This window comes from Schistocerca americana, chromosome 3 (assembly GCF_021461395.2).
Source record: "Schistocerca americana isolate TAMUIC-IGC-003095 chromosome 3, iqSchAmer2.1, whole genome shotgun sequence".
In the NCBI taxonomy this organism is placed as follows: Eukaryota; Metazoa; Arthropoda; class Insecta; order Orthoptera; family Acrididae; genus Schistocerca; species Schistocerca americana.
In genome coordinates, this window is record NC_060121.1 from 958,730,124 (window position 1) to 958,751,469 (window position 21,346).

Consider the following 21,346-nt stretch of genomic DNA (forward strand, 5'->3'; position numbering starts at 1 on the left):
AGCAACTGTTTCATCTGAGACCGGGGGTCGGTAAAAGGAGTCAGTTATTAATTTATTCCGGTTGTCGAATATAACCTCTACCCATAGTAAGCCGCAGGAACTATCTGCTTCAATGTCGCTTGTGAGCTGGAACACACATTACACTATTTTTCCTTAAGTTATGTATGTTTCCTGTTTCTGCTGTAGTGCAGATCATTACAATTACAGCTTTTCCCTCCAAAACCTAGGATACTTTCTGTGTGACCCTGTAAATGCCAGAGCTAAACAATGTAGAACAACAACGTACGTTACAAGCATAGCATTCTGTATTACTTCATTTCCTTATTTCTAACATTTTAAAATTGTACGTCGACTTTAGATGACATGTCAATCATAGATGTTCTTATCTCTATTTAGTGAACGTATTTTCGGTCATGTTTTGAACATTGTCCTGCTACACTTTATTAACTAATGTTTCGCAGCAAGGGATATCGCATTCTAGAGAGTAAATTAATATAGAGTACGTCGTTCTTCTTTTCAAACATTCACATACCCATTTCTTCTTTCCTTGTTGTCTTTTGGGCATGCAGTTGTAGTAATTAAAGTAGGCACAAATGCAGTGATCAAAAAGAAATGATCAGTGTACATTCGCATTCTCTTTACATCGTTCCTTCTTGTTGCTCCCATGGCGATGGACTGTTTCTATCGCAATCAGTAAACGTGAAAGGAAGCTACCGTACAGACAGAGGAATCTATATCTAGAGTGGCAGGACGATTCTGATCCCAATTTTTAAGAAAGGCGACAAAATGGGTTGTAGCAATTATAGAGGGATATCGCTATTACCAGTATGTTCCAAAATTTTCTCGAATATTCTGCTAAGCAGGCTTACACCATACGCAGTTGAAATTGTGGGGGATTACCAAGCCGGCTTTCGGAGGAACAGATCAACTATAGACCAAATATTCACCCTGCGTCAAATTTTGGAAAAGAAATGGGAATACAATAAGCCAGTTCATAGTCTTTTCATAGATTTTACAAAAGCATATGATTCAGTATTGCAATCAAAATAGTGCAGAATTCTTTTGGAACTTGGAATACCAAAGAAGTATGTCAGACTTATAGAAGTGAGTTTGAAAAACACAAAAGGTAGAGTGCGCGTGGGGAAATTGGAGTCAGAAGAATTTGTAATAAAGAACGGACTTAAGCAAGGAGATGCCCTGTCTCCGCTACTTTTTAATTTAGTCCTAGAATATATTGTACGAATGGCAGCAGATAATTCAGAGGGTGTGGAGTTAAATGGAAATATTAAGATATTAGGGTATGCAGATGATCTAAACATCATTAGCGATAAGAAAGAATCTGTAACAGCAAATGTGAATGCGTTAATCAAGGCTAATGAAGATGTAGGTCTAAGGATAAGTGAAGACAAAACTAAATACCTGGTTACTACTAGAATGCCAACAGCAGTAGATCAGGAAAAGTTAAGAGTTGGAGACTTGCAGTTTGAAAAAGTGAACACATTTAAGTATCTAGGCGTGGACATCACTTCGAGAAATGAGATTGAATCCGAACTGAAGAAGAGATTTCGGGTGGGAAATGCGTGCTACTTCTCACTGAATAGATTACTTTCATCACGGATATTGTCTAGGAATTTAAATATTGGAATATACAAAACTATTATTCTACCAGTTATGCTGTATGGGTGTGAGACTTGGTCTCTCACTGTGCAAAATGAAAAGCCGTTTCCAGTATTTGAAACAAAATTTTGAGGAAAATTTTCGGAGCAAAAAGGGATGACATTAGCGGAGAGTGGCGAAAACTGCATAACGAAGTGGTTCACGAACTCTATTAAAGCCCTGACATAATCAGTATTATGAAATCACGTAGGCTGCGATGGGCGGGTCACGTGGCTCGAATGGATGAGGGCGGGGCAGCGCGCAGAGTACTGGTAGGGCACCTAGAGGGAAAACGTCCCGTGGGGAGACCGAGGCGTAGATGGGAGTACAATGTGAAGGCTGATTTGAGGAGCCTAGGTATTGAAGGTGAATGGAAGGAAATAGCCCAAGACAGGGGCAGGTGGCGAAAATACGTTGCCGCGGTAATGGACTCTCGAGTCCGGTATGACCAGTGAGTATACTTGGCAGAACTAATTACATACTGACATAATCGTCGGTATTGTTTTCGTTTCCCAAAAGTTATAAATAATTCGATTTCGGGAAAGAAGCTCTGTATTTGGCCAAGATGTCGAAGAAGAAGGTCCCTTACCTACTGGTTGTACCGAGTAAGATGTGGAGACGGCGGTTTGAAAGCGGACGGAAGAAGTACAAGGAAGGGCGTCCCTTGCCTGAGGGATCGCTACCTGGTGAAGGGGCAAGAGTGGCAAATGTCCGGCATTCGTTGCCGTCAGCCGGCCTACCTCGGCGAGCCGGTGGCAGCGGCTGAAGGCGGCGTCCGGCAGCGCGGTGAGCAGGTTGTCCTGCAGGTGCAGCTCGTACAGGTCGGGCAGGGCGGCGAAGGCGTCGTCCTCGAGGCTGGCCAACCCGCAGGCGGGCGCGCCCAGCACGCTGAGCGCGGGGAGTCCCCGGAAGGTGTCGGCCCCCAGCGCGGGCATGCGCGCGCCGCCCACCTCCAGCCGCGTCAGCGCCGCCGCCCGCAGCAGCACCCTCTGCGCCTCCACCTCCAGCCCGTTGCCGCTCAAGTCCAGCTCGAGCAGCTGGCCGTTGCTCGAGAAAGTACTCGCGTCCAGCGTCGAGATGGCGTTGTTGTCGAGAGCGGCCCTCTCCAACTGGGACAGGTTGGAGAACGCTCGTGAGTCGATCCAGCTCAGCGGCGTCTTGCTTATCCTGAAACCAAAAAATGTAGGAACTTTCACAAGCTGCGACATTGTCGCCAGAAACCAGAGACCCGTATTTGTAATAATTTTCCTTTAATTTAGGTCTATGGTCACAAACTTTTTGTTAACAGATTACCGGTTTCGATCTTTAATGACCATCATCAATTTAAGAAGATGGGACCTGGAAAAACTAACTAAACCAGAGGTTGTACAGAGTTTCAGGGAGAGCATAAGGGAACAATTGACAGGAATGGGGGAAAGAAATACAGTAGAAGAACAATGGGCAGCTTTGAGCGATATAGTAGTGAAGGCAGCAGAGGATCAAGTAGGTAAAAAGACGAGGGCTAGTAGAACTCCTTGGGTAACAGAAAAAATATTGAATTTAATTGATGAAAGGAGAAAATATAAAAATGCAGTAAATGAAGCAGGCAAAAAGGAATATAAACGTCTCAAAAATGAGATCGACAGGAAGTGCAAAATGGCTAAGCAGGGATGGCTAGAGGACAAATGTAAGGATGTAGAGGCTTATCGCACTAGGGGTAAGATATATACTGCCTACAGGAAAATTAAAGAGACCTTTGGAGAAAAGGGAACCACTTGTATGGATATCAAAAGCTCAGATGGAAACCCAGTTCTAAGCAAAGAAGAGAAAACAGAAAGGTGGTAGGAGTATATAGGGGGTCTATACAACGGCGGTGTACTTGAGGAAAATATTATGGAAATGGAAGAGGATGTAGGTGAAGATGAAATGGGATATATGATTCTGTGTGGAGTTTGACAGAGCGTTGAAAGACCTTAGTCGAAACAAGGCCCCAGGAGTAGACAACATTCCCTTAGAACTACTGACAGCCTTGGGAGAGCCAGTCCTGAGGAAACTCTACTATCTGGTGAGCAAGATGTATGAGACAGGCGAAATACCCTCAGAATTCAAGAAGAATATAATAAATCCAATCCCAAAGAAAGCAGGTGTTGGCAGATGTGAAAATTACCGAACTATCAGTTTAATAAGTCACGGCTGCGAAATACTAACGCGAATTCTTTACAGACGAATGGCAAAACTAGTAGTAGCCGACCTCGGGGAAGATCAGTTTGGATTCCATAAAAATATTGGAACACTTGAGGCAATACTGACCCTACGACTTATCTTAGAAGCGGGACACTGCAGGAGCCTCCACGAAGATTGCGTTCACCACTCGAACAACAAGCAATCGGGCGTCCCCTGGAAACGACCTAGTCGGCCAATCCTGCAAACACCGGAGCACCAAAATTGGTGCATCCGGACACGGAAGAAGAAGAATCTTAGAAGCTAGATTAAGGAAAGGCAAACCTACGTTTCTAGCATTTGTAGGCTTAGAGAAAGCTTTTGACAATGTTGACTGGAATACTCTCTTTCAAATTCTGAAGGTGGCAGGGGTAAAATACAGGGAGCGAAAGGCTATTTACAATTTGTACAGAAACCAGATGGCAGTTATAAGAGTCGAGGGACATGAAGCAGTGGTTGGGAAGGGAGTGAGACAGGGTTGCAGCCTATCACCAATGTTATTCAATCTGTATATTGAGCAAGCAGTGAAGGTAACAAAAGAAAATTTCGGAGTAGGAATTAAAATCCAAGGAGAAGAAATAAAAACTTTAAGGTTCGCCGATGACATTGTAATTCCGTCAGAGACAGCAAAGGACTTGGAAGAGCAGTTGAACGGAATGGATAGTGTGTTGAAAGGAGGATATCAGATGAACATCAACAAAAGCAAAACGAAGATAATGGAATGTAGTCGAATTAAGTCGGGTGATGCTGAGGGAATTAGATTAGGAAATGAGACACTTAAAGTAGTAAAGGAGTTTTGCTACTTGGGGAGCAAAATAACTGATTATAATCGAATTAGAGAGGATATAAAACGTAGACTGGCAATGGCAAGGAAAGCCTTTCTGAAGAAGAGAAATTTGTTAACATCGAGTATTGATTTAAGTATCAGGAAGTTGTTTCTGAAAGTATTTGTATGGAGTGTAACCGTCTATTGAAGTGAAACTTGGACGATAAATAGTTCAGACAAGAAGAGAATAGAAGCTCTCGAAATGTGGTGCTACAGAAGAATGCTGAAGATTAGATGGGTAGATCACATAACTAATGAGGAAGTATTGAATAGGATTGGGGAGCAGAGAAGTTAGTGGCACAACTTGACTAGATGAAGGGATCGGTTGGTAGGACATGTTCTGAGGCATCAAGGGATCACCAATTTAGTATTGGAGGGCAGCGTGGAGGGTAAAAATCGTAGAGGGAGACCAAGAGATGAATACACTAAGCAGATTCAGAAGGATGTAGGTTGCAGTAGGTACTGGGAGATGAAGAAGCTTGCACAGGATAGAGTAGCATGGAGAGTTGCATCAAACCAGTCTCAGGACTGAAGACCACAACAACAACAACATCAGATCTGCAGTAAAAATAAGAAAAACATAAATACACCCGCAAACTGTCTACAGCTTAAGAACAATACATAGAACATAATGAAAAGTAGTTCTGACAAAGTTTACATTTGTGCGCTTTAAATATGAAGAGGCATACCTGTTTCATTAAAACAAAGTCCTAATGTACTGCAGCCATAGTGGCATCGTCGAATGTTAAATGCGGAATCAGCAGAAGCATCGTCAAATCCATATAAATAACATCACGTGCATGAGCCATGTTGTCAGTAGTACTACTGTTTAAAACAAGCTGCCGTACAGTAGCCACAAGATGTTTGTGTTGTAAGTTCACCAGATGTCGCTAATGGCAGCATACACTAGTTTTCAATAATTAATTAAAACAGCGAAAATAAAGGAGGATGTAATAATTGAAGTCTGTAATAAGGTTATAACGTATAAAAGGCATTATAGTGATAAAAATCAATAAAAAGAATAATATAGACTGGGACACTCAGATGTTTAGGACGAGTGGTAGAGACAGAGTGCATCGAGAGACATTATACTGAGTGCACTATCCGAAAATTACCTCGAGCAATTAAACAGAGAACCGACTCGTGGAGATAACATCTTGGACCTAACGATAACAGACCCGAACTTTTCGACTCTGTAAGCGCAGAACAGGGAATCGGTGATCATAAGGCCGTTGCAGCATCCCTGAATATGGAAGTTAATAGGAATATATAAAAGGGAGGAAGGTTTATCTGTTCAGCAAGAGTAATAGAAGGCAGATTTCAGACTATCTAACAGATCAAAACGAAAATTTCTGTTCCGACACTGACAATGTTGAGTGTTTATGGAAATAATTCAAGGCAATCGTAAAATGCGTTTTTGACAGGTATGTGCCGAGTAAAACTGTGAGGGACGGGGAAAACCCACCGTGGTTCAACAACAAAGTTAGGAAACTACTGCGAAAGCATAGAGAGCTTCATTGCAAATTTAAACGCAGCCAAAACCTCTCAGACAAACAGAAGCTAAACGATGTCAAAGTTAGAGTAAGGAGGGCTATGCGTGAAGCGTTCAGTGAATTCGAAAGTAAAATTCTATGTACCGACTTGACAGAAAATCCTAGGAAGTTCTGGTCTTACGTTAAATCAGTAAGTGGCTCGAAACAGCATATCCAGACACTCTGGGATGCTGATGGCATTGAAACAGAGGATGACACGCGTAAAGCTGAAATACTAAACACCTTTTTCCAAAGCTGTTTCACAGAGGAATACCGCACTGCAGTTCCTTCTCTAAAACCTCGCACAAACGAAAAAATGGCTGACATCGAAATAAGTGTTCAAGGAATAGAAAAGCAACTGAAATTACTCAACAGAGGAAAGTCCACTGGACCTGACGGGATACCAATTCGATTCTACACAGAGTGCGCAAAAGAACTCGCCCCCCTTCTAACAGCCGTGTACCGCAAGTCTCTAGAGGAACGGGAGGTTCCAAACGATTGGAAAAGACCACAGGTAGTCGCAGTTTTCAAGAAGGGTCACCGAACAGATGCGCAAAACTATAGGCCTATATCTCAGACATCGATCTGTTGTAGAATTTTAGAACATGTTTTTTGCTCGCGTATCATGTCATTTCTGGAAACGCAGAATCTACTATGTAGGAATCAACGTGGATTCCGGAAACAGCGATCGTGTGAGACCCATCTCGCTTTATTTGTTCATGGGACCCAGAAAATATTAGATACAGGCTCCCAGGTAGATGCCATTTTCCTTGACTTCTGGAAGGCGTTCGATACAGTTCCGCACTGTTGCCTGATAAACAAATTAGGAGCCTACGGAATATCAGACCGTCTGTGTGGCTGGATTGAAGAGTTTTAGCAAACAGAACACAGCATTTTGTTCTCAATGGAGAGACGTCTACAGACGTTAAAGTAACCTCTGGCGTGCCACAGGGAAGTGTTATGCGACCATTGCTTTTTACAATATACAGGGTGTTACAAAAAGGTACGGCCAAACTTTCAGGAAACATTCCTCACACACAAATAAAGAAAAGATGTTATGTGGACATGTGTCCGGAAACGCTTAATTTCCATGTTAGAGCTCATTTTAGTTTCTTCCACTTACGCTCAATGGAGCACGTTATCATGATTTCATACGGGATACTGCTGGAACATGTGGTTCATGCACGATGGAGCTCCTGCACATTTCGGTCCAAGTGTTCCTACGCTTCTCAACAACAGATTCGGTGACCGATGGATTGGTAGAGGGGGACCAATTCCATGGCCTCCACGCTCTCCTGACCTCAATCTCTCGACTTTCATTTATGGGGGCATTTGAAAGCTCTTGTCTACGCAACCCCGGTACCAAATGTAGAGACTCTTCGTGCTCGTATTGTGGACGGCTGTGATACAATACGCCATTCTCCAGGGCTGCATCAGCGCATCAGGGATTCCACGCGACGGAGGGTGGATGCATGTATCCTCGGTAACGGAGGACTTTTGAACATTTCCTATAACAAAGTGTTTGAAGTCACGCTGGTACGTTCTGTTGCTGTGTGTTTCCATTCCACGATTAATGTGATTTGAAGAGAAGTAATAAAATGAGCTCTAACATGGAAAGTAAGCGTTTCCGGACACATGTCCACATAACATATTTTCTTTCTTTGTGTGTGAGGAATGTTTCCTGAAAATTTGGCCGTACCTTTTTGTAACACCCTGTATATAAATGACCTAGTAGATAGATTCGGAAGTCCCATGCGGCTTTTCGCGAATGATGCTGTAGTATACAGAGAAGTTTCAGCATTAGAAAATTGCAGCGAAATGCAGGAAGATCTGCAGCGGATAGGCACTTGATGCAGAGAGTGGCAACTGGCCCTTAACATGGACAAATGTAATGTATTGCGAATACATAGAAAGGAGGATCCTTTAGTGTATAATTATATGATAGCGGAACAAACACTGGCAGCGGTTACTTCTATAAATTATCTGGCAGTATGCGTACGGAACGATTTGAAGTGGAATGATGATTTAAAATTAGTTGTAGGTAAGGCGGGTGCCAGGTTGAGATTCATTGGGAGAGTCCTTAGAAAAATGTAGTCCATCAACAAAGGAGGTGACTTACAAAACGCTCGTTCGACCTATACTTAAGTATTGCTGATCAGTGTGGGATCCGTACCAGGTCGGGTTGACAGAGGAGATAGAGAAGATCCAAAGAAGAGCGGCGCGTTTCGTCACAGGGTTATCTGGTAAGCGTGACAGCGTTACGGAGATGTTTAGCAAACTGAAGTGGCAGACTCTGCAAGAGAGGCGCTCTGCATCGCAGTGTAGCTTGCTGTCCAGGTTTCGAGAGGGTGCGTTTCTGGATGAGGTATCGTATATATTGCTTCTCCCTACTTATACCTCCCTAGGAGATCATGAATGTAAAATTAGAGAGATTCGAGCGCGCACGGAGGCTTTCCGGCAGTCGTTCTTCCCGCGAAGCATACGCGACTGGAACAGGAAAGGAAGGTAATGACAGTGGCACGTAAAGTGCCCTCCGCCACACACCATTGGGTGGCTTGCGAAGTATAAGTGTAGATGTAGATGTAGATGTTGGATGGAGCTTCATTTTTGGTTTCCATTTGGCTGTCTGGTGGAATCCGTGACAATCAGGTTTTTGGTGTGTTCAGATGTGACAATGGCCTAGTGTTGGACTGCATGGGAATGTGGTGGCAGGCATACGCATTGTAAAGGTTCCAGTCGCCCATATCTAATCACAAGGGAGAATCGATGTATTGTGCAGCAAGCACATTGTAACCACTTTACATATCCGACTGTCATCTGAGAACAGGTAATGGACTTGGTGCAACATTCGGTGTCATCTCCCACCACAGTCAGAAACCAACAGCAGTGAGGCCAGGGAATTACTGTCCAATACTTAGGTTGCCATTACGTAATAAAATGTCAGAGACACCCTACGTTCCCACGTTTTACCCCTCATGGGACAGTTTTTGGTGCCATTTTTCGACAGGACAATGCTCGGTCACATATGTCACGTGTCTCCGTGAACTATCTGCGTGATGCCGTACTGCTGTGGCCAGCAACATCCTCATATCTATCCCCCCACAGAATATGAAGGGCGTTTGAAAAGTCCGTGCAAAAATAAAAACTACTTATGTTCTTGGGGTAAACCTTTTTTATTTTTCGACTTAGTCTGCTTTTAGACTTATACATTCGTCCAACTCTGTTCTAATTTGTTGATCCCTTCCGAATAATAGGAATTGTCCAAGTCTGTAAAATAGCTATTAGTTGCTGCAATCACTTCCTCGTTTGAATAAAATCTTTGTCCCACCAGCCATTTCTTCAAATTGGGGAACAAATAGCAGTCCGCAGGAGCCAAATCTGGAGATAAGGAGTATGTGAAACGAGTTGGAATCCTACTTCCATTAATTTTGCGACCACAACTGCTGAGGTGTGTGTGTGCTGGCGCATTGTCATAATGGAAAAGGACTTTTTGCGGTCGAATCGCCGGCGTTTTCCTTGAAGCTCGGTTTTCAAACAGTTCAATAACCGTGAATAATAGTCACCTTTAATAGTTTTACCCTTTCCCAGATAGTCGATGAGGATTATCCCTTGCGAATCCCAAAACACAGTCGCCAAACCTCTCCGGCCGAAGGAATGGTCTTCGCTTTTTTTGGTGCAGATTCTCCCTTGGTAACCCATTGTTTAGATTGTTATTTGGTTTCAGGCGTATAATAATGTATCCATGTTTCATCCACAGTGACGAAACGACGCTTAAAGTCCTGCGGATTCTTCCAGAACAGCTGCAAACCATCCTAGCAACACTTCACGCGATTCCGTTTTTGGTCAAGCGTGAGCAATAGCGGAACCTATCTTGCGTATAGCTTTCTCATTTCCAAATGTTTATGCAAAATATTATCATCCATCACTATATCATGGATTTTATCAATGATTTCTGGAGTCGTAACCTCCACAGGGCGTCCAGAAAGTTCAGCATCACTTGTGCCCATATGGCCACTCCGAAGATTTTGAAACCACTTATAAACTGTTCTAATCGAAGGTGCAGAGTCACTGTAATGTTTATATAGCTTCTCTTTAGTCTCCTGAGGCGCTTTGCCTTGCATAAAGTAATGTTTAATCACAACACGAAATTCTTTTTCGTCCATTGTTTGACAATCATTCGACTTCCTTGATTCACACGGATGCCAAACACAAAGAAGTAGACACATATGGCTGAAACTTGGTGTGCGTTCTTTCCAAAGATGCTACTAACTAAACATGACCTCGATACGCGCCGGTGGTGCCATCTCTCGGACTATGCACGGACTTCTCAAACGCCCATCGTATGTGTGGGGCAGTTGTCCCAACGCAGTATCCAGAACATTAATGATCAGTTATGACAGTTGTGGGTTGGGCTGCCTCGCAAGAAGATACAGTGGCCTTACGACAAGTTTTGCAATTGAATCAGTATATGCATCCACGCAAGAAGTGGCCCAGTATCATAGTAATAAGTGGACTTACACTGCCAGGCTCTTCGTAAAACTTACTCGAATTTGCAGTCGCTGAACTAACATCACGTACCCTCTCAACCCGTAAAGTTCCGTTTCGTTTCTTCCTCCCCTCCTGCATGCTTCACTTTTTTTCTCAGGCTTTGTAACCTGGCCTGTGTTTACGGAGATGGCGTGGTAGAGGAGGCGATAACGTAGTGGTGGGGTATCTGTTGTGAACGATCACCGCCCACTTGCAAATAGGCAGTGGAAGCCTATGCACGAACGTGTATCTTATGTAACCCGTAAGCTACAGTTGGAGTGTTTGCAAATGACCACACACAGTGGGACAGAAATCGGTATGTGACGTACATGTACAGACAAACAAACGATTACAGTTGCAGAAAATTCGCATGATTTATCCAAGAGAAAGCGCTTCATAAATTCAGCAAGTCAGTTATGCATTGGCCCACCCTTGGCCCTTATGGAAGAAGTTATTTGGCTGGATATTGATAGAGTTACTGGATGTCCTCCTGAGGGATATCGTGCCAAATTCTGTCCAGTTGGTGTGTTAGATCGTCAAAATTCCGAGCTGGTTCGAGGACACTGCACAATATGCTCCAAAAGTTCTCAGTTCTGGAGAGATACGACCATTGCGATAAAATAGGGTAAAGCAGACTCGCACGGAAAGATTTAGGTGTTCATTTCTCCCAAGTGTTGTTCGAAAGTGGGACGGTAATGAAGATGTAGACGGTGTCGAAGAATTTCACCAGCTTCTGTGAAATTATGCCTAATGAAATGTCTCTGTATTGCGAATGTATGCTGTATAAATCAGTTGTTTCAACTTGCCGTACACATAAAAAGTCGTAGGAATGAGATTGGCTGGACGTGTGAGCCATAGAAATGGTCCTTCCTTACCCACGAGTGCGACACATAAGATACCATCCGATGTCCACCGAACATTGTGACTCAAATAGTGCAGGAGACCTAATATGAAAAAAAAAGAAATACGCCTTTTATTAGCGAGGCCATATCCTGTTATAAATCTGGGACAGTGTTCTGAATGGAGTTATTCCAAACATTTTGAACATCTGTAATGAGTTTCTGACTTCAGAATATCGTAATTGTTTACTTCAATAAGAACTCAGAAAAGACTGGATATAGTTTGAAGAGTTCAAGTGGAGTGGCAGTTATACACATACTGTAAACCTTGTGTGCAAGCATATTAGCCAAATAACTTTGAACTCACGGCCCCCTTCTATCAATGGATTACGCAGTGCTGGACTTATTACGGTTGTTATGGTTCATCGTGATGATGCTTTTCAACTGCCGCAGCAGTCAGATCTGCACAGGCGAAAAATCCACGCTCCTTGCTCATCTCGGATATTCGGACCTAAATTAATATGGACATTTTTCCTTATTTTGATTTTAGAAATCTTCCCTAAAAGTATGGAAAAGTATTAATTGCATAACTTTTAATTTTGGATGCAGCAATATTGCCTCAGTACAAAAACGAAATGCGTTGTCTCCTTGACCAGACCAGGTACTTTCAATGATTTCCCTTGATATTGTACCCATTGTTTACCGATTAACTAATCAGCCCAAACAGTCACATTTCTGAAGATGGGGAAGTGGCCTTACTCCGCCCAAAATGACTAGCGGTGGTATGGAAAACATCCGAGAGGAACTCGACAACCACATCAGCAATTGGGGATCTCACTAGGTAACATAGTGCTTAAAAACATTGATATAGAGACGACTAGGTGTATTTTAATTGCGTGAATGATTTTTTGCTCTATCTTTTAATTATTTCCAAAATCGAGGAGTTACTAATTTGCTCGATATCCGTTGCTTTCCATTATACCCAGGACCGATCCGATTTTTTGTTTTAACAGAAGCGAAGTATCTTTTAGCGCCCTCTTCCCCCTTTATCCCTAGAACATTTTCATCGGTTTCAGTTTTCAGTGTTAATTGTGGCATGTACTGTATACATTTATACATTCCAGCACTTAGGCGCCCCTCTCAGCGAGACAACTACAAATTATGATACACCCTGCATAAACATCTTACGAGAGTGGCAAAGTGTGTAATGCGATTGATATTTGTATTGTTCCCCCCATTCTGAGGGGTATTTACCAATAACATTTTTTGTAAATCTTTCACTCTACCTCTGAAGAAGACAGTGGGCTGAATGAAAGCACAGCCCTTTTCAGCCAATAGTTGTAGTTTGTGCTGTTGTGACACCAATTATTCATGACAAGTGGATGCTTATTTCATTTTGTTCGGTCTTTAATTTCATATAAATTCATAGTCGGGAGGAAGATGTTGTTCACTGTTTCCTTCATTCCAAATCCCGCCATTTGCCTTACGGTTGAGAGAACAGCATCTTGGTCGGAAAAACTGCAGCTGGGGTTGATTGCCTGCAGTTCGGTTTATATATCTTCACATTATTCAGTGGTCTTGATGACGTTATGTCGCGATCTTGGAATTTTGTTGATGTACAAAATATTCGTCTTCTGTAGAAGATGAAAATCTGGTCGATGTAGAGAACATTGTCTTTTCTGTGGGAGTTGACTGAGCATTGCTCATAATTTGTTTTAAACATATCAGTCTGCTACATCTTCTCAAATCCTTTAAAGTATTCTTGGAATATTGCCTGTGTCATTGTTTTCACTGTTTGCCAAACAAATAGTAAGGTGCGGAGAGAAAACATACTCCTATATCACGAAAGTATTGATGCAGTTAGCGTTTACAAGCGTGATATCTTGATTCCATTGCCAAGTAGTCTATCGTGCCTTTCACTTATGCCGTAACATATAAAAAGTGAGCTTTAACAATACGCCTGCAAGAGAGCTAAGTAGCCTTTGGACTGCGGCGTTTACTCCTAGAAATGACGATTTTACTACGTAAGAGGAAAATCATGTATGGAAGAAGTGTAAAGCTCATTTGAGAATATAGTTCGCTTAGTATTCATAACATACGTTGGTGTTTTACTTATTCACGGGTGGCATGTCGTTCGGCGATTCACAGATCACTTGGATCTATAAAGAATGGATGTAGAGTTTAAACTTGCAATCATCGTTCTTTGGAAAATATGTTTATCTTTACGAACATTTTATTATCTACGACAATTAGACGACTATCGACCACTTTCCATCGAAAATGCCGTACTAGAGCGCAGGCGGATTCCGGGTGGTCTATGAAGATCCATCAACGCATTCTTGTAGTCTATAGTCCGCCTCCGTAGCGTAACGGTAGCGTTGTCGCATACCACGCAGGGGGCCCGGGTTCGATTCCCGGCAGGGGACTTGGTGTTCTGTGTCTTTCTTCATCATTTTCATCATCAGTGACTCGCAAGACGCCGATGTGGCGTCACCTAAAAAGGACTTGCAACACAGCGGCCGAACTCCCCCGAATGGGGCCTCCCAGCCAACAACGCCATTCGATCATTTCATTTCATTTTTCAGTCTATAGATTCTAAACAAAGTTGCAGTAGCATTGCTGAGACTCCGAGAATACTACGGGACATCTTCAGAAATGCTCTGCGACAATTCCAACAAACTTAGCTGCGCTGGGTAGCCGTGTGGTCTTAGCCGCCTTGTCACGGTCCGCGCGGCTCCCTCCGTCGGAGGTTCGAGTCCTCTCTCGGCATGGGTGTGTGTATGTTGTCCTTAGCATAAGTCAGTTTACGTTAGAGTAAATAGTGTGTAAGCTTAGGGACCGATGACCTCAGCAGTTTGGTCCCATAAGATCTTCCCACAAATTTCCAATTTCCAACAAACTTAAAAGTATAGTTGCAAACGAATTATAGGAACAAAATAAAATGAAAGAACGTCGTAACGTGAGAACGTGTGTAATAAAATTAATAAAAGATCTCGTCTCTTAATAGTCACAACTTTATGCAAAACTTTAACTTCTGTCTTAGCATATATCGGAAAACTGGTTAGGGACATGTTACGATTTGTGACGCGTCTTACGCCCCTCTTCCCTTGGCGCCCCAAGTGGCGGCTTGTGCCGCTTGTGCCGTAAATCGACCCTGTTTGCACCCTCAAATCTTGTTTCTGTTCACATTGTCAAATACTTTGACCAAATCTTAATTGCTATGTGTGTTGTAGGTTCTGTTCTCGTCTTTTCTCTATTACTTGTTTCAGAATAAATACATTGTCCGTATTTGACAAGAAGCCCTCCATTCCCCCATCCCCTGAGGCCCTGCACCCCATACTTGCCTCTTTCCTTCCCACATCCCTCCCTACCTGGCCCCCCTCAGCGCGACCCCCACTCATCTCCCCCATCTCATCCCCTCCCTCCCTTCTTCCAGTCTCCCTCATCTCCTTGCGCCTGGCAGATCCTCCGTTTAGATCATCGTCAGTGTCCCACGTCAGTGTTGTGTTTAGTGCTGTTTCTCCTGTGCGTCAAGAGGTGTGATTTTAATTGTGTACTGCCTTGAGGTCCGCCGTCAGTGTTACGTTATGTGCTACGCCATCCGTCGATACCTTATGCTCCAGTCATACTGTGCCTTGTGTTCTTTTAATCGTCGCAGTGTGTGGCTTTTTGTGTGTGCTACTTTTAAACAGTTTTTTATCTCCATTTTATAGTCACCGCGTTTTTTGTCTATTGCCTTCCATGATGTTCCCCCTTTGTTGTATCTATGTTCACCTTATTCTCTCCTTTGCTGTTTTTAAATGTCTTCTATTGTTTTGTTCTATGTCTTTCAGCTGAAGAGCAGCGCATATGCCGCTGCCAGCCGGCCCCGATGGGGAATTGAAATACAATAAAGAAAAAAAAAATTGACAAGAAGCCTTCACATAATACAATAACAACAGAAGAAATTTTTAATAAATAAAGGATTAGGACAAGAGTGTCGAATATCAACCATTCTTTTTAACAATTACTTTAATGACATTATCCTGCATGGGGAGCGGCACATACAGAAAGGTATTTACAATACAAAAAGACATCGTGCAAAATGCTTCCAAGGTTCTCGGATGTACTGTCGGAGCCAGTCATCAAAAGTCCACGATATTTCGGCGAACGACCGTTCCGCCATCATCAGGTGGTATTTACATTGAGGTGACAAAAGTCATTGGATAGCGATCTGAATATATACAGATGGCGGCAGTATTGAGTACACAAGGTGCAAAAGGACAGTGCATTGGCGGAGCCGTCATTTGTACTCAGGTAATTCATGTGAAAAGGTTTTCGACGTGATTATGGTAGGTGTTAACAGACTTTGAACAAGGAATGGTAGTTGGAACTATATGTATGGGACATTCCATTTTGGAAATCGTTAGGGAATTCAACATTCCGAGATCCACAATGTCAAGAGTGTGCCGAGAACACTAAATTTCAGGTATTACCTCACACCACAGACTACACAGTCGCTGACGACCTTCACTTAACGACCGAGAGCAGCGGCGTTTGTTGTCAGTGCTAACAGACAAGCAACCTCAGAAGTCAGTGTGGTATGTACAACGAACGTATCCGTTAGGACAGCACGGCAAAATTTGGTGTTAATGGGATATGGCAGCAGGAAAACGACACGACTGCTTTTGCTAACAGCATGGCATGGCCTGTGGAGCCTCTCCTAGGCTCTTGACCATATCGGTTGGACACTATACAACTGGACAACCGTGGTCTGGTCAAATCAGTCCCGATTTCAGTTGGTAAGAGCTGATGGTAGGGTTCAAGTGTCACGCAGAGCCCACGAAGCCACGAACCCAAGCTCTCAACAAGGCATTGGGCAATTACGGAACTGTGCTGGTTTTGTTTAGATAGAAAGGACTGGGTCCTTTGGTCCAGCTGAATCGATCATTGACTGGAAACGGTTATGTTCGGTTACTTGGAGGTCTTTTGCAGCCATACATGGACTTCATGTTCCAAAACTACGATGGAATTGTTATGGATGATGCTGCACCATGTCACTGGACCACAATTGTTGGCGATTGGTTTGTAGAACATCCCGGACAATTCGGGCTAACGATTTAGCCACCCAAATCGCCCGACATGAATTCTATATGACATTAATGGTACATAATCGAGAGATCAGTTCATCCACAAAATCCTACACTGGCAACAGTTTTGCAGTTATGGACGGCTATAGAGGCAGCATGACTTAATATTTCTGCAGGGAACTTCCAACGACTTTTTGAGTCCATCCCACGCCGAATTGCTGCACTACGCCGGGCAAAAGAAGGTCCGACACGATATGACGAGGTATCTGATGACTTTTGTCACCTCAGTGCATACCTGTCGGTCTAGAGTTCGGGTCTCTCCGGACCAGCACCGTGATAGGTGATGAAAGAGCGTGCGGCTGCGAATTTCGGGGAGAGTCTCAGTTGCCCATTGTCTTTATCGCTTTTCGCGTCCGGATGTCACGTTCTCTTTTGTAAGAGCTTAGTATTAGTCCCCATGCCTTGCTCAGTTGGAAGACCGTCTCCCTATTAATTAAATAATCCGACACCCGGATTTAGGTCGCTTCTTTGAAAACTCAGTCCCAGAATTTATCGGTGGTAGCCAGGACTTTCGTTTGCAGGTAATTCATTTTATGTCCCTTTTACGATACAATGTTCCGCTTTCACAGTTTTGTTGGGCCGCAGTAAACGCGTGTGGTGCTCGTGTTCTGTACATCAATCTTCAATTGTGCGGGTAGTTGCTCAAATATGTTTTTTTTTTTTTTTCCGGGGCCAACTAGGGCCGACCTAAGGACCAGGATATATAAACACCGCCAGCACGTAGTAGGCACTTCATTCCATCAGTACCACCTGAAGATGGCGGAACGTTTCCTCGCCGAAATATCGTGGACCTTCGACGTTTGAATCCGGCAGTACATCCGAGAATCTTGGAAGCGGTACATACGCCGAGAAAGCCGCATATTACGTACCTTGTTAAATTTTTACTTTGTGCGGCTGCTGTCATGATATTGCAAGAAAAAGATGACGACTTTAAACGTGTACTTTACCAACTGAATCACCTCCGTAAACAGTACGATGTTGATACTTCTAAAACCATACTGTGGTGATGGCTTTTGGGGAAAAGATCCCGTCTGATTCAAAAATTATCGTAGATAATATGATTTTAGAACAAGCGTCATCTTTCACTTATTTAGGATGTTAAAATGGGCCTAGACAATATTAAAGATCTAGATGGAAAATTGGCTACATTTGGGAATATTTGTGATTCTACTGACAATGTATGTTAAAATAAGTCCAGACGGGAAACAACAGTAAAATTTTATAGACTTATGTTCTTTGCAGCACTTCTCGGTTGCTGCTTACCTGCAAAAGGAACAGTAAGTAAAACGCGGAGTGCAGGAATGAAGTTTCTAAGGAGGACAAAATGGTACTCAAGAAGGGACCACATAAAGAAACAGTGTTAAAAGTAGAGCCAATTGAAAGCAGACTAACCAAATACAACAATATCTGGTACGAACACGTACAACGGATGGAGAGTAAAAAGCTTTCCAAACTCATCGTAGCTTACAAACCAGCAGAAATAAATGTTGGGAGTCGTACGGAAAGATGGATAGACAATTTCAGAAGGCAAAAAAAGCTCAATGCCTAACCCATGACATGTAGAAGAAGAAAAATCTGAAGAATTGAGATCAATCATTGCACCTTTTACGTGTAACTTAAAATAGAACTGGTCGTATTTTTACATTTTTTGAAACGTTCAAGTGATTTACTTACATTAATAAGTGGCTGATAAGGTTGGAAGATCGCTTTAATGATATCTAGAACATGAAGACAAAATGTTGAACATAATGTAGAACGCCGATACGCAGCAGATGATCAAATGTTGGAAGCTAAAATTATTTTATTATGTAAGTACTTTGTATACCGTATATGAGGACGTTGATAATTTCCTTCGAGTTTTATTTATCAGCGAACCTTATTTAAAATCTCTGCTAGCTCTGAAAGCCATACATATCATAAAAATGGTTGTACGTATATGTTCAATACCTCCTCCTCCCAAACGAGTGAACCGACGTAAACCAAACTTGGTATACATATCGCTTAACTGTCTGAAACACTCGCTGCGGGGTAGGAACTACCCACCTATCAGAGTTCAGGAGATATGACGTCATAAACAACTATCTGCGTGATAAACTGCCGCAACTTTCATGACGTTTAAATTTATTGCTTCCCTGCTACTGACTATTCGCAACAAATTTCGCAGACAGTATTCACATATGTCGCTAAATGCACCAACAAAATTATACCATAGCTACCACACACAATTCAGGAGTTATAACATAGCAAACATTGAGAATGAAGAAGTGCTGCATTGTTAATGACGTTTAAATTTATTACTTCTTTGCTGCAAACTCTATTCATTTCGCAGACAGTATCTACATATCTCGCTGAATTTAGCTGCACAAGTATGTCAATGTACGCTACATAGTTCAAGAGACATGAAGTGAGCACTGAGATGCGTGAAAAAATGTCACATCATGCATAAACTTTCTGTACATCATTTATTCTTTACTACCAAGACACTCCTACAATCGAGTCAGTTTAAATAAATCCTTGACACCTGACAGCGCTTTTGACGGTTTTCAGCTGCGAACCGCAAAGGACTGTAGGCGAAAACAATAGCTGTCTATAGAGCAATGAAGAGACGTTGCCATGGAAACGTTTACAAAAATTTCGTTGTGGACAGGCGATGTAGATGCGCCTATCGTGCAGAAACTATTTCATAATTTCAAAGGTGTTTTCACAAATACATGGAAATTAATTTTTTTCTATATTGCGCTACAAACACACTTCATTTTAAGTTTTCGTTTCTCGTAGAAAATTGCCAAAATGAATACTCGAACACTGACGGGTTTGCCAGATAGGATAATAATAAAATTCTGAGCAAGTTCCATTCTTTAAACTGTTTCTTTCATTTATCCACTATGCCAAAATTAGTGAAAAATACGTTCAGCATCTGCATCAGCCGTCGAAAGAACGCAAACGTTTCCAGCAGTTTCCAGAAATTTTTATGCTTTCTGACGCTGAAATATCGCACACATTTATCAATATAACTACAATTTCGAAACTTATGTCTTCACAGGTTAAATTATAATTGGCCTTCAAGTTCGTTTCTTCTTGTTTGAAGCACTTTGAAGATGGAACATCTCCAACACTAATTTTCTCTTCAGAATTTTAGCACGCTGACTGGGAATGAAGTGCTCCAGAATTACCACACACACTTTAAGACAAAAAAAAAAAAAAAAAAAAACTACGCACTACGAGGGAATTATGCGAAAGGTACGGAAATCGATAGATGTGATGTACACATACAGACAAACTATTACAATTTCAGAAAAGTTTGACTATTTTTTCGAGAGAAAAAGCTTCGAAAATTGGTCTCTATTGGTCATTGGGGCTCAGTTCGAAGCGGGACTCATCACTAAAGACAATTCTATTCCAGTCAATGAGATTCCAGTCCGGAGACGTGTCTGAAGACGCGATGGACTGCTGTAGGATATCAACCTGAATGTCGCCTGCCATAAAGCCCGACAACCAGGAATGTTGGTCCGGGATGCCATTTCTTTTCATAGCAGGACACCTTTCATTGTCATCTGAAGTACGCTTACAGCCAACGGTACGTCGGCGATATTCTAAGCCCCGTTTTGTTGCCCTTCATGACAGTTCATCATAGGCTTACATTCCAGCAAAATAATGCTTACCCGCAAACAGCTAGAGTTTCTATTACTTGTCTTCGTGCTTGCCAAACCCAACATTGGCCAGTAATGACGCATGATCTCTTCCCAACTGAGAACGTTTGGAGCATTATTGGCAGGGCCCTATAAACGTCTCTGGATTTGACTGTCTAACGCGCCAGTTGGATAGAATTTGGCACTGCATCCCTCAGGAGCATATCCAACAAGACTATGTATCAATGCCAAAACGAATAGCTGCTTGCATAAGGGGCAGAGGTGGAGCGAAGCTTTATTTACTTGCTCAATTTGTGTAGTGCTTTCTCTTGAACAAATCATCCAATATTTCTGGAATTGTAATCATTTGTCTGTACATGTACGTCTCATCTACCGATTTCCGACCTTTTTTTCACTCTTCGAGCAGATTTCAAGTGATTTCCCGTCCTACTACTCTCGAGGCACTGAAAGGCTCCCAACTTTCAGTAAAGAGAGCTGCGTCATCACAGGGAATGGTATATACACGGCTATATACTTGTTCTGAACGTAGAATGACCATAACATATTGTAATAAGTATTCAATTCTGTTTCAAGGTTGCAATAACATTAATGGCAGGAAGAATAATCATAATAAAATTCCTCAAAATCGGTGACATCAAAGATTATTCTTAAATTCCTTAGGCGCCGCTGGGAGGAACGTTCCAATCTTGCGCGCATATCCTCGACTTTCTGGACGCTTGGTGACACTATAGTTCAATTATTTTATCTTGGCAGCTCGCGCATGCCCGCCCAGACGCAGGAGATTGCTGTGTTGCCAGTTGCACGCGCCAAGAGAAGCAGCGCCATAGTATAGTTGCCAAACTTACGTTTAGGGGGGAGCGCGCAGTTTATGAAGTAAAGCCACCACGGCCGCATTAACCCTTTCGCTGCTTCAGAGACGTGCTCCCCGCATTCCGCGCTGTGCGCGATTTTGTCATCACTGCACTGCTCGCCTGTGCAGACACATGGT

At 42.6% G+C, this 21,346-nt stretch overlaps 1 protein-coding gene across 1 annotated transcript in view; it reads right to left on the reverse strand.

Moving 5' to 3' along the window:
* The window catches only part of LOC124605850 (insulin-like growth factor-binding protein complex acid labile subunit), a 155,279-nt gene that overhangs the window by 35,788 nt on the left and 98,145 nt on the right, over positions 1 to 21,346 (reverse strand). The window contains exon 5 of the mRNA XM_047137783.1: positions 2,397 to 2,823. Coding sequence (XP_046993739.1) covers positions 2,397 to 2,823 — 427 coding nt within the window. The remainder of the gene's footprint in view (positions 1 to 2,396; positions 2,824 to 21,346) is intronic.